We start from the raw sequence: 12,828 nt of genomic DNA, 5'->3' as shown, positions 1-12,828 counted from the left end.
TGAGACAAAAACTTAACATTACTTAATAGTGAGGATTGAATGTATAATGAAAGTATAAGGGATGGGCCTTCTTGACCCTTGCACTGTGATTTACAGCGGTCTATTGTGCTTAATAGTGAGGATTAGTACAAATTGTAAATTCAGTCAGTAAAAGGGTTATAAAATGGTCTATTGAATTTTTTACAAAACATACATTTTGTAAGTAGTTACTATAGGATTCTGATGATGGTGTATAACACACTGATATATTGGGTTTCTGGACTTTATCCATCGTCCTGGTTTTTAAGATAACAAATAAAAACACGACATTTCGGAAACTGGATCTGTTTCCGTCCTCAGGTGAAGGAAAAGGGGAACACCTATTCTGTTGGGTCCGTTAGAAAGAGCTGGACCACTCATTGGTCCAGTGATTGAGGTTAGCTCTTTCTAACAGACCCAACAGAATAGGTGTTCCCCTTTTCCTTCACCTGAGGACGGAAACAGATCCAGTTTCCGAAACGTCGTGTTTTTATTTGTTATCTTAAAAACCAGGACGATGGATAAAGTCCAGAAACCCAATATATCAATACATTTTGTAGCTCATAAAATAAAACATTCTAGGTCTTCAACATATTGTTAATTGTGTGGAGAATTTACCAGTTCCATCATTTTTATTACTGTAAACTGGTGTAACCGTTCCACTGCTGTGCTGTCTATTTAAATATTATTTATGCTATTAATTTGAAATTTAATTGTTGAATGTAAGGACATGAACAAGTGTAGTGGGACTTAGGTCAATTCTTGTATTTAAGAGCTACCGTCTTCCTACGCTTACACCAAAAGCAGGAAGATACGTGTTGAAGATTTATTAAGGGAAAGTTACATAAAGAATGGCTAAAGAAGTTTTTGTGAGTTCTTTAGTTGACAAATTTCTACAAGCTATATATTTTAGCAGGGTGATGGGTTTAGAACCCAAGCCACGCTACACATTCATCACTTTTTTGACAGGAGTTCGTTAAGACAGAATTTCTTCACCCCTTTGTAAGAGTTAAAGTGATTGGAGGAATGTCTAATTAGAATACCTCTAAATTTTAAACCGACCAATCACGGAAATTTGAGTGTGTGATAGAACAAGGACGCTGGTGAAAGCCAGGAACTGAACGTCCGAGGAAGCGTCAGTTGTCAGACTCAGTCAAAAACCGGGAGTCGAAAGAATCAGACGTGGAGTCGAAAGAACCAGACGCGAAGTCGGAAATCGGGACTAGAAAGGACCAGATGTGAAGTCACTTACGGGGCTATCTAGATGAGAAATAACTTTATAGTAACAAGCTGTAATGATAAAGTGTAATAATCTGTTGTGAAGTGTGAAACCACGGTTAGAAGTATAATAATAATATTAAAACAGGATGAGCTAAATTTAGAAGGTAGCAAACAGTCCGACAGTAACAAGTGTTTGATAAATTGTAAACTGAAAGTGTCGCAACTGATCAAGAGTAATAATAATACCTCAGGAACTCAAGTGTGGTGGTGTTGCATAAGTGTTCTACCTGCCTTTCTAAGTGTGGTCCATTAAGACCTTGAGACAGAGAACTCAGCTCTACTGCTCCCAACAACCTTACCCTTGTTAATCTTATCAACCCTGAGAAACTTAATCCTATCAACCCTGAGAAGTTTAATCCTAACCCTGAGAAAATAAATTAAGAAGAAATAAAAAGGTAGGTGGCGTCATCAACAAGAAGGAGAAGAAGAGGGTGAGGAGGAGCAGTGAAGAAGAGGCGCTTCTGACGAAGACGTCGCAAGTCCAGAGTACGGTTACACTGGATTTAAGGTTCTCATAATGACTGAGGGGAGTGGTAATCTGGGCTTTGATGTCATGTAGTTTGGAGAAGGCCTAATGTTTCAGAGTACAATATCACTTCCACCTTCATGACCAAAGGGAAGGCCAAGCAAGAAACCAGAAAGCTGTGGATGTCAACCTAAGCTCTTCTCTTTAGCCCTGAAGATGGAGGTGGTATGTCCCTGCAAATCATTGAGCTTTTTCTAACTATATGCCATTGCGACCCACATGACTGTACTCTCAAAATCATAACTTGCTCATAAATTGGAATGACGGTACAAATGTTATCAATATATGCATATTTGTAACTAAAGAAAATAATGACATTAGGCAGAATTCTTTTTAATGAAATATTGAAAAATGTGACTCAACAGCTGTGTTCAAATATTGAGGGGGCTATGATTCCGTTCATAAGAATTATCAATTAACATGTATCCAAAAACATAACCTCTTTTAAGTGGTTCACTGTTTAATGATACTGAAAACAAAACATCCCTCTGCCTCTCATATGCAACAATTAAAACAAACTTCTTAATACTCATTTGCAGTCAGGGATGATCCTACACTATAGGGAGTTAAATTAAATTCAATTAAATTGCTTAAGTTGTACAGCAGTAGGAAAATCACGTAGTAGAAGTACATGTATATGTCTATTTAAGTAAATTATTCAAATTTGTATTTGGTTTTGTGTTTGCCCAATTGAAAATTGTGTAAATTCCAACATGAAATTAGTGTTCTGGATACTTCCATATCCTTTATGACATCATGACAAATTCTCACATGATTAACTTATTGCGAGAAGGTGTATTCAATTTAGAAATCATGTAAGCATTTGGTTTTTGTTCCTCCAAGATGGTTCAATGACTTGTTCCATTTTGCTGTTCTCTGAATGTTTTTACAAGAACTTTTATAACATCAAGGAAAGAAATGTACACACCATTGAGGAAAGTAGTCTGAAGCTCCTGAATTATTCCTCTTAATTACATTTAGTTTAAAATTTAATAATTTACATGTAAGTGGACGCATTAATGAAGTCTCAAGTTGAGAATAATGCCTTCTGTGGTGTAATATCACTTAGTCCAGTAGAATTTCTTGGACTTTTTTAGGAACATATTCCCTTGATTTTCAAGCTTGAAGAACACATAGTGAGCCCTGAGATGTAGGAAGTACGAGTATGTCCCTTTGAAACTTCAATAAAATTCTACCAAACTACATGGCACTACATCTAAGGAGATAGTACTCTTCATAGTTACTGCTGTGAGAACCTTAAGGCCAACACAAATCAGAAGTGTTTGTCACATTATTTCCAAAATCATTTCCAGTGTCCAGTTAGTGAAAGGAGGACTATGTTATCTGTATTTATATGAAGATGGGATTTCCACATCTGAGTCAAGTCTTAAAATTATTTATAAGTAATGTATAAATTCTTTGTAACCATTTAGATAATTTGGTATCAATTTGGTTACAGTTCTGCAGTACACAAGTAACAGATTTTTCTTTTATAGAGATGTTCATGAGAATCTTTCATATTTAATAATGAAGTAAAATTAAACTGATGTTACTACTGTTTAGTAAATTATTTTATAATATCATTAATTCAAATCAAAATATACAAGAGTCAGTTAATTTATTTGGAATTATTTTTAGAATCTTTTTCACTACTTCATAAAGTGCTCGTATATGATATAGATTTCTCAGTGTCTTAACTCATATTTTCTTTTAAAGAAATTGTGATGACCTAGTTCATGTAAATTAAATTGCTTGGGGATCAGACTTTATATGTTTCCATCATAACTGAAGAAGAAATAAAAGAAAATGTTCTACATATTAAGAAAATATTTCTTGACAAATTTTTATTATGCACAAGAGGCAAAGAATTACGTGTATTCAGCTTTCAAGATTATGTGAAAGTGTTCTTGAGAACTGTGGAAAGCGAAGTGTTAAATAATAAATTTGATCAATTCAAAACTTGATGTCCTAATGTGGAGAGGTTATGGATAAAAATAAACTATAGTTAATGCCATATATGGAAAATAATTTGGTTTCAGAGATTTTACAACATAACTCCTATTGATGGAACTAGTTTAATCAGAAAGTGATTTTTAGTGTTTTACATTTTCTGCCACTTTACACTTAAAAAGTTATGTATTAAATACAATGTTTTAGTGATTATATTTGTTTAAGAAGTTGTAGAAAAAAAAAACGATAAATACTGGATAATTCAATGAAACTGCACATAAGAGAGGATGTTCCTCTGAAGTGTAAAAACATGCACAAGTAGCAATGATGTTAATGGATATGCGTAAGGTTAGTTGAAAATTAAATATCAAATATAATTAAAAAACTGAACAGATATAGCAAATACAAGTAATATCTTACTGAGCTGTCCACTACTGCTGGTTCCTTATTATACAGATTAAAATTTCGAAGTTCAAGACGAAGTACTACAGCATCCGTTATACCTTCAACAGTCAACATTCCATGTGGAAAGTCTGTATATCCATATATAACTTCAAAGCAACTATATAACATGTGTGATGGTGATGTATAACAGAGGCTAAAGATGACTTTCTGGTAAGATAATGGATTCATCTAATTTGTCATCAGAAACAGTCTAAGATATTTTATATTTCAGAATTAATTTTTAATTGAAATTATAAACAGAAGGTACAGTAGTTTGTAGTATAACAGAGGCTCTTGCCACCAAAAATAAATGGGGTAAAAATAAATTATTTTACAACTTACAATATATACAGTTCATTTACACGAAGCATTCCATGATGTGATCACAATTATGTCTGGTATTTCACATGAAAGACTTCCCCATTTTGCCAAACCCACTTTGTCGACAGTCACAGAAGAATACTACTCTTAAATGTATTATTTTCCCAGGAAAACAGTCATATATTTGGGAATCTGACAACTATTTGGCAACTATACATGATAGAAAGAAAGACTGACAGGAGATTATTATAGAAGTTTATAATTTGTCTTAATGATAATTTTACGAGTTACAGAATTTACTTATTGCTCAGTGAGAAATTATATATAGGATGATTCAAATTCTTATGACTCAAACTTTAGGAGAATGTTGACGAGATTTGGTGCAGAATATGTATATTGAAAAAAAACAGTTAAATTCACCACTGTTTCAGAGATAAAACATTTCAAATTCTAGTCTTGATTTATTTGTGTGCTTGTGTGATGGAGCCTTCATAATGTCACAAGATGTTCATGATGTATTCACATATTCATCATGGCAAAATAGTGATAACAATGAAGTGAGATGGCACAGTTTACCAGGCTGAATATGTTGGCATGCAGGTTGTGTGTGGTTTCTTTGATGGAAATGATAGAGCAGCATTGAAGGAACACCAGTGTTGATATCCAAGTCAGAAGTAACGCAACAGATATGCCGGCGGTGGCATTTTCGAAAATCAGCGTTAAGCACCAATAAATTCAAATTAAAGGTAATTTCTTGAAGTTAATTTTACATTCATACTTTAAATGTATCATGTATTATGCTGGTTTATTATTTTGTACCGATTATTGTCTAATCGTTACCTTCTATTCGGAGTTTAAAACGGTCATAATTCCATAACCATCCAAAATCGGACACATGTTTATCTGAACTTTATTGATCACAAAGACCTATAAAATCACCTCCTGCAGTTATGCCCTAAAGTCGTGAAACACCATGTGCATATACTGCCAAGAAAGCCATGTGCGGTATATATGTACAGTTGTAAAGGTCGTGACATGCAGTTTAGAGGAGGAAGGACGAAATATAGAAAGTAATTGACTGACAAGAGAGAAGGGATAGACCCGTCTTGACATCAGAAAGGATTCTTATTAAAGGCCAAACAGTGAAGCTACTTCAAAACAAAGATCTGGTCATAAGCGTCTGAATGGGCTCTAAATTAAGAGAAAGTGACTGGCCAACGGTAAATCGTAAAATGGCTGAAATGAAGCAAGAAGTAAAGAGGAATTTTGTAGAAACGAAGAGGTAGGATATGTGGAAGGCGAAGGCGAATAGTTGTCATAACCATGGTGTTCCTTTGTTAAGGCACTGGCGTATGGTTTAGAAGTTACGTGGTTTGAAGACATGACTATTTTTGGGAGAAAGAAGATTTAAGAAATTTGTGCATGTAGGAAGTAAGTCATACTATATGAGGAAGGCGAAGGTAACAAATTTGTCTAGATCTGGGGGTACGTGGGTAAGACATTGGCATAGTATTGGGAAGGTACCGGGTTCAACACCACGGTGTCTTTTGTCAATAGAAATTGAAAAGTGAATGAATAAATACGATTTTTCTGCAGCTATAAACCAAGTCGTAGAATATGAGGAGGATCGCAGAAAGCTATAGTATAGATGTTCTGGTGGTCTAGAGGTAAGGCACCGACGTTATGAAGAAAATGACCGTGGTTCGAGAACACATGGATTTTTGTAATGAGATTTTTTCTGGAATTACATAGCGAGATGTAACATAAGAGGAAGATTAAAGGAAAAAAATCCGCGGCATTGGTGGTGTATGGGAAAGACACTCTCTTAATGTGCCAGAGTTCCTTGGTTCGGAGCCAACGAAAGTTTTTTAAAATACAAATGGAGTTACTAAGATTTTTCTGTAATTATAACAAAAGATGTAACACAAGAGGAAGATTAAAGGTAAAAATTTTCCCTGGCATTGGTGGCCTATTGGTAAAGTACCGGCGTAGCGAATAGAAGTTTCGAGATTCGGAACCAGCGAAAGTTTTATAAAATACAAGTGGAGTTAATAAGATTTTTCTGTAATTATAACAGATGTAATATAAGAGGAAGATTAAAGGTAAACAATTCCGTGGCATTGGTGGTGTATGGGTAAGACACTGGTCTAATGTGCAGGAGTTCCGAGGTTCGGAACCAACTCCATTTGTATTTTATAAAACAAATGGAGTTAATAAGATTTTTCTGTAATTATAACCGAAGATGTAACTTAAGAGGAAGATTAAAGAAAATAAATTTCAGTGGTGCTGGTGGTCTAGGGGTAAGACATCAGCCTAGTGTTTGGAAGGTCCCTGGTTCAAAATCAGTAGGATTTTTGTGAAAAAGGAAATGGAAATACGTTAGGAGATGGGGTAAGGGAGGAGGAAGAGACAGAGGGAGGGAATATTTTTGCTTTTTGCGGCCGCCCATTAAAACACTCTCCTTAGCGGGTATAGGCTTTCACTGAAAAAAAAAATCCCCCACCACCGCCGCCAACCACCCGCCCTTAGGGGTGACTTGAAGTTATTCACTTGAGACCAAGCTAATTCAGCGAGAGTTAACAAGAAAATATTTAAAACTGTAGCGCCATCTGTGGACTTAAACCTCGTGGAAAGCCACGAAGTGTAGTTAAAATCGTCAAAATAGGGCGATATGTCACTGGCAGCACGTGGTAATCAAAGAAGGGTGGGGACAAAAGAGAAAAATTCGACAATTCACAATGGCGTTACTGGTAGAAGAGAAAAACAAGAATTAAATTTCAATGCCTAATAGCTGTTTAAATATACTGAAATACTGGACAAATGACAGTCGTCATTTGTAGCATAAATTTGACACAATATGTCACATACGCCTCTATTTTGTCCAATGACAGTGACAACGCTAACCCTACAGGCCAATTTGGAAAACCCGAACAGTATTCCAGTCGGCAAACTAGTTACCTATTTTTATGTACTTTTACCTCTTCCTCTTGAAAAAAAGCAAAAATAATCTTAATATTCATGTTGTCTTTTGGATTACCATGCTACCTGCTGGGTCCTGACGTTAATGGAGGAACGTATTTCCTCCATATTTGAGTTACAAAATAGATGTATGTTATTCTAGAACAGTACCAACCTACCAGACCTAGAACACTGCATCACAAATCATCACTGTTGTGAAAAACTCAAATCCTAAACCTAAAAATATTAATAATAATTAAATTGTTATAGTTTCCAGTTGGCAAAACTTGGTTACAAGTAGACCAATGACTAGATAAGATTACAACTTATGGAATAACAGTGTACAGTTATTAATAGAAAACTGTAGGTCGCAGTGCAAGGGCCGAGAAGGCCTACCCCTCATTCATTCATACTAATTATTTCATTCAACCACCAACTGTGACATAACATTTGTTTTCATAGAGCAGCACAGTCTAATTGTTTTCGTCTGTATTATTTGCTGTAACTTATGTAACCCTTTCACTATTAGGCAAGAAAAACATGTAAATCAACCTTATTTTGGACAATATCACATGCTCATCAGAATGCATACATGAAGGCACTATTTAATTCCTGCACGTGTAAACATATTGCATGTTTCTTAGTTCTCAAAATTAGATTTGTACCTCATGTAAAACTCTCTTCTTGCATTGAAATTTCATGAAAAAAAAAAATCAGTGTCACAGCATACCATATATTTACAGAAATGATTCTGTTCACAGCGAACAGTGTGCTTCTATGCATAACACACCTTCCCATAATGGCAAAAGGGTTAAAATTTATATGATAAATTATGATAAATTTTAAGATCCAAGTAACTGTCAAGTACTTCATGTTTACGACTATAATATACAGAAATATTCTTCAAAGTTATTTCATAATTTCCATTTTACAGTACAGTCACATCCTAAACACAAGGCATAACCTAAAATTGCACCCATTGAAAATCCCTTAATTACCCACAAGGTATATCCTTTTGTATAAACACTGTAATATGTATTTATATAATGTATTTAATAAAGGGTACCCATACAAGTAAAATGTAGAGTAATTTTATTTACATAAATAATAGACACAGAAAAATGAAAGAATTAAAAAGAAACAAGGTAAACCTGAACATTCACTATTTATCCTGGATATTCTGATGATTTAGCCTTCCTCTTCCCCCCCGAAACACTATTTGATGGTGGTCTGGACTCGATGTCAAAGCAGGAGATATGGGAACAGTCTTGGGTGGCAGACACCAAGTCTTTTCTTTAGGGGGGTTGTATGGTTGAATTTGCATACGATGCAACTCCACTGTATTTCAAACAGAAAAATGTATATTAACCTTTAAGAGATGGGCTATTTAAATTCCTGTAATGGCAGCAGGCCTGAGTTAATTTAAATGTCCGTCATTGTAGAGTATTAAAAATTGTAAGCATGTTGCTGAAAATGCTGTGATTTCTATAATTTTTGTAATAAACAAACGAAATAAATGCTGCTTTTATCTAGAAAGAATATAGAATCAGATATTGTAATTTACAGATTTTAAAATCTGTAAAAATTGTTACACTGATTCCAAAAAAAAATTCCCAATTTTGAGCATCTGTCCACAAATATGCATACAGTTTCTGCACAAAACGTTTCTGCAGTATAAATGCATGCTGCTGACATCCTGTCTTACTATGTCTTATCTGGCAAAAGGGGAGGAAGTTTACGTTTGTATTGCACATTCTCCAGTCACATCAGAACCTTTCTGTATGCACGAGTGTGGGCAAAGTCTTATCGTACTTTGTCCTTCAAAAACTCTGACTGTGTATATCTCGGACTAGCCACACAGAGGTACTGTTCTCAGAATAGCCCCACAATTCCCCCTTGCTTCTTCGCCACTTTCGGAGTCGTCTATACCACATTCTGAATCAGTGTCATTTATCAGCGGCCTCTCAATTTCAGCTTCTGCCATGCGAAATGAGGCCATGGTGGATAGTTGAAATTGCGATCTTTTATAAGCGTTACGATTAGAGGAGGCTACTAGACATCACTGGCCAACTTCCTCTAATACGAGACTGAGGTGTCGTGTGTGCTCTTTGCATGGCAAATGGAGTTACATCTGGACAAAGTGCATGAATTGCAATGTCAGACTCTGTATTCAGTTAGATGACACAGGAGGGAAGACTGTCTACTTATAAAGCGGGTGCCCAAAAATAATTTAAGTAGAACAAGAATTTATATCTTAAAATTAGATTTTAAAACACTGTGCGCACTAATGGACTGGGCGTACCCATACGGTGTCGCACGGCCACTCGGCTACACTTTAAAGGTCTCCATACAGTGTCACTAGGCTCTTCAAGGTTAATATTCTTAAAAATTTCCACTATATTGTTTGAAGTTCTCATGGCAGTGAAAATGAAGACTGTGATCTTCTGTGATATGTAGCCATGTCGTCTGGTAGATGGTTTTCGAACATTTCTTAAAAACCTATTGCCTCTATTTTTCAGTGTACCTGAAAATGAAGGCAGCAAATTTTTGTAAAATATTGGTAATCATCCACCAGCTTGCACTTCAGACTACATGCACTCATACTGAAGATGGAAGGAGCAGGTTCATATAAAAGACAGGAAATAATTAAACAAAATGTAAGCCCTGAGAGGGCTCATTCTTATAAGGCAACAGTATGTTCTTCATGTTCTGAAATAGCTAGCATACACACAACAAACTGTTTCACATTCAGATGAACAAGATATTTAGTGAAGAAAATAACTGTATCATAGGTTATCATGCACTTCTATAATCAGAAACAAAATATATATGAAATTTACGGTATTCAAAATTATTAAAAACTGCAGACAGCTCATTGCAATTATTAGAGTTATCAAGGCATAATCATGCACATTCTTCTGCAATCAGTCGTCATACTTTGGCACTGATTTGTGGCACACCTCTCTAGGTTTTGCACTTGAAGACATGAAGACAAGGCATAAAAATCTGTATTTACGAGTTCATAGACTGTTGATTGCTCATCAGTTTTTCTATGTCATCGATTTGTTTTGGGCATCCAGCAGTAAGGACAATGGGCCCTGAAGCAGTGATAAGAACATCATCTTCTATTCGCACTCCAAGCCCATGGTACTGTGAGGGTGCTAACTTGTTCAATGGACTCACATAAATTCCTGTTGGACAATCAAAAAATAATTGGTCCTAGACACAATGAACCACACAATTCTGACTTCATAAATAATTTACTTAAAAGATTCACCTTCTTGATACCTATGGCCCTTTTGAGAAGTTTCCCAACACTAGTGCGCTTTAAAGAATGAAGATAAACTTGGACTTACACAACCAACAGATGAGAGTGATGGATCAAATATTGTGTAAACTCACTTTCAGCCAGTGTTGAGGTTCTGAATGAAAGACACTTCATTGGTGGTGCTATGTGGGCTAAATTTGGTTAAATTCATTTAAATTGCACAAACATGAAGAAACCTTCCCTCCTAAGTTCTAACAGATGGAAACCAACCTTATGTAAGCATGCCTTCTACCAGCTGTGCAATGCATTACTGCAGTGGTGCATGCATGCTGTCCAGCTAGAAAAGTCCTGCATTTTCATTTAAACTACCACTGTCATCTCCAAGTTAAGATCTGGCTACCAGCTCCATAATTCCATTGGACTTGAAATCCCATATTCCCAGAAAACATACGGTAAACCCAATTTAAAACCTGGCCAATTCTGTGGTACTGGGAAATTAAAAACCCCCTATTTTCAGATGCTTGTAGGTTAAGTTGGTAGGTGCCATCCATCCTTTTGGTTTACCGTGACTATAATCATACTTTCAGGATCTTTATACTTTCAGTCTGAAAGAAACAATTTACCTGGCTCCACGGTGATCACCATTCCTGGTTCAAGAGGGACACTCCGCGGGATGAGGGCAGTGTCATGCACATCCATGCCAAGGTAGTGGCTGACATGATGTGGACAGAAGCTGTAAGCAGCCTAACAACACAGAGAAACATTTCTATATTTATATTTACTATGAGTTTACATAAATAGGGGCACGCGGTAGCATAGTGGTTGAGGAGCTATGCTACAAGCCGGAAGGTCATGGCTTCAAATCCCGATGAGGTCATTGGATTTTTTTCAGTTGACCTAATCATTCCAGCCACACTAGGCCCTGGAGTTTACTCGGCCTCTAACAGAAATGAGTACCAGGAATTAATTAAATAATTTTCCTTGGGAGTAAAGTGTGGCCGGCACGTAGGGCTGACAACCTTACCGCCATCTTTGAGCTGATTGTCTAGATAATGTGGGAACCTCAATGTCCCACAACCCTGTGGGCCTTCACGGCCTGGTACGGGGATAGCTTTACTTTTTACATAAATATTTATAATGTTTGTAACATACTGTTCTCTTACCTTTTCTAACTCTCTGCTGTCTGAAGGACTTCATTACCATGGTGGGACTGCCCACATGGCAGATTTTATTTATTCCAAATGACGGGGTGATCATAAAGCCGGTGGCTTGGAGAGGAGACTTATAGTTTTAAAGCGAATTCAAAGAATACATGAAAATAGAAAGATTTTCCTAAAATTCAATGACAGTGTTACTCACAAAAAATGATCAACCAAATTCAGCTCTGGTTCACACTGAATGAATTGGATTACCACTTTATGCAAAAATCCAAAGGCTGTATTCATATACATTAAAACTTGGTTATAGCAACATCGGTTTCTGCGACACCTTGTCTATTGCGTCAAATATTCAATGGTACGAACTAATTCCTCATAAAGCAATTGTTTTTATACCTGGCTTAGTACGACATGCACAAATGCATCAACCTCATATGTAACGTCATTTTCATTCCTGAATTTCTCTGATATCGTGGGAAAGTTCGATGTGTCTGCCCACCCTCACTTTCTCTACTTGCCGACGTGACTGTCCTGGAAGAATATGACCGCGGGCTGCAAGAGGAGCGTGGGTTTTATGCGAAAACAAGGGTGTGGGGTGGGACTGCGTGAATAGTGCAAGAGGACACGGCAGGTTGTTAACTGCATTCCTTTCCTAGAATCTCGTCTAACAGGACCTCATATTGTCTACTTACCCTATAGTGTTCCTGCCTAAACCCAGAGAAGTGCAGTAGCGAAAACATGGCAATGAAAAGGAAAGTTTTAAGCATTGAAGAGAAAGTTAAAGTGATTCGTGAAATATTAAATGGAAGGAAAAAAGCTGATGTATGCCATGAATTTGGTTTGGTGAATTCTACAGTACAAACGATATGGAGAATCCATATTAATTCCACGTTAATGTTACGTTA

At 36.2% G+C, this 12,828-nt stretch overlaps 1 protein-coding gene and 1 long non-coding RNA gene across 2 annotated transcripts in view; one reads left to right on the top strand and one right to left on the bottom strand.

Moving 5' to 3' along the window:
• Positions 1-536: 536 nt before the first annotated feature.
• Positions 537-11,444, top strand: LOC117283129. Its single transcript, XR_004514144.1, has 3 exons — positions 537-4,390; positions 5,141-5,286; positions 11,371-11,444. It is a non-coding gene; the product is annotated as an uncharacterized LOC117283129 (long non-coding RNA).
• LOC111874925 (xaa-Pro aminopeptidase 3) overlaps positions 9,118-12,828 on the bottom strand; it is a 12,460-nt gene continuing 8,749 nt past the window's right edge. Inside the window, exons 6-7 of the mRNA XM_023870801.2 lie at positions 11,390-11,510; positions 9,118-10,689 (exon numbers count right to left, since the gene is read on the bottom strand). Of these exons, the coding sequence (XP_023726569.1) occupies positions 10,511-10,689; positions 11,390-11,510 (300 nt within the window). The 3' untranslated portion in view covers positions 9,118-10,510. The remainder of the gene's footprint in view (positions 10,690-11,389; positions 11,511-12,828) is intronic.

Source organism: Cryptotermes secundus, unplaced genomic scaffold (assembly GCF_002891405.2).
Source record: "Cryptotermes secundus unplaced genomic scaffold, Csec_1.0 scaffold595, whole genome shotgun sequence".
Lineage (NCBI taxonomy): Eukaryota > Metazoa > Arthropoda > Insecta > Blattodea > Kalotermitidae > Cryptotermes > Cryptotermes secundus.
Note: the sequence above shows the minus strand (reverse complement) of the source record. Positions and strands in the feature narration are given on the sequence as shown.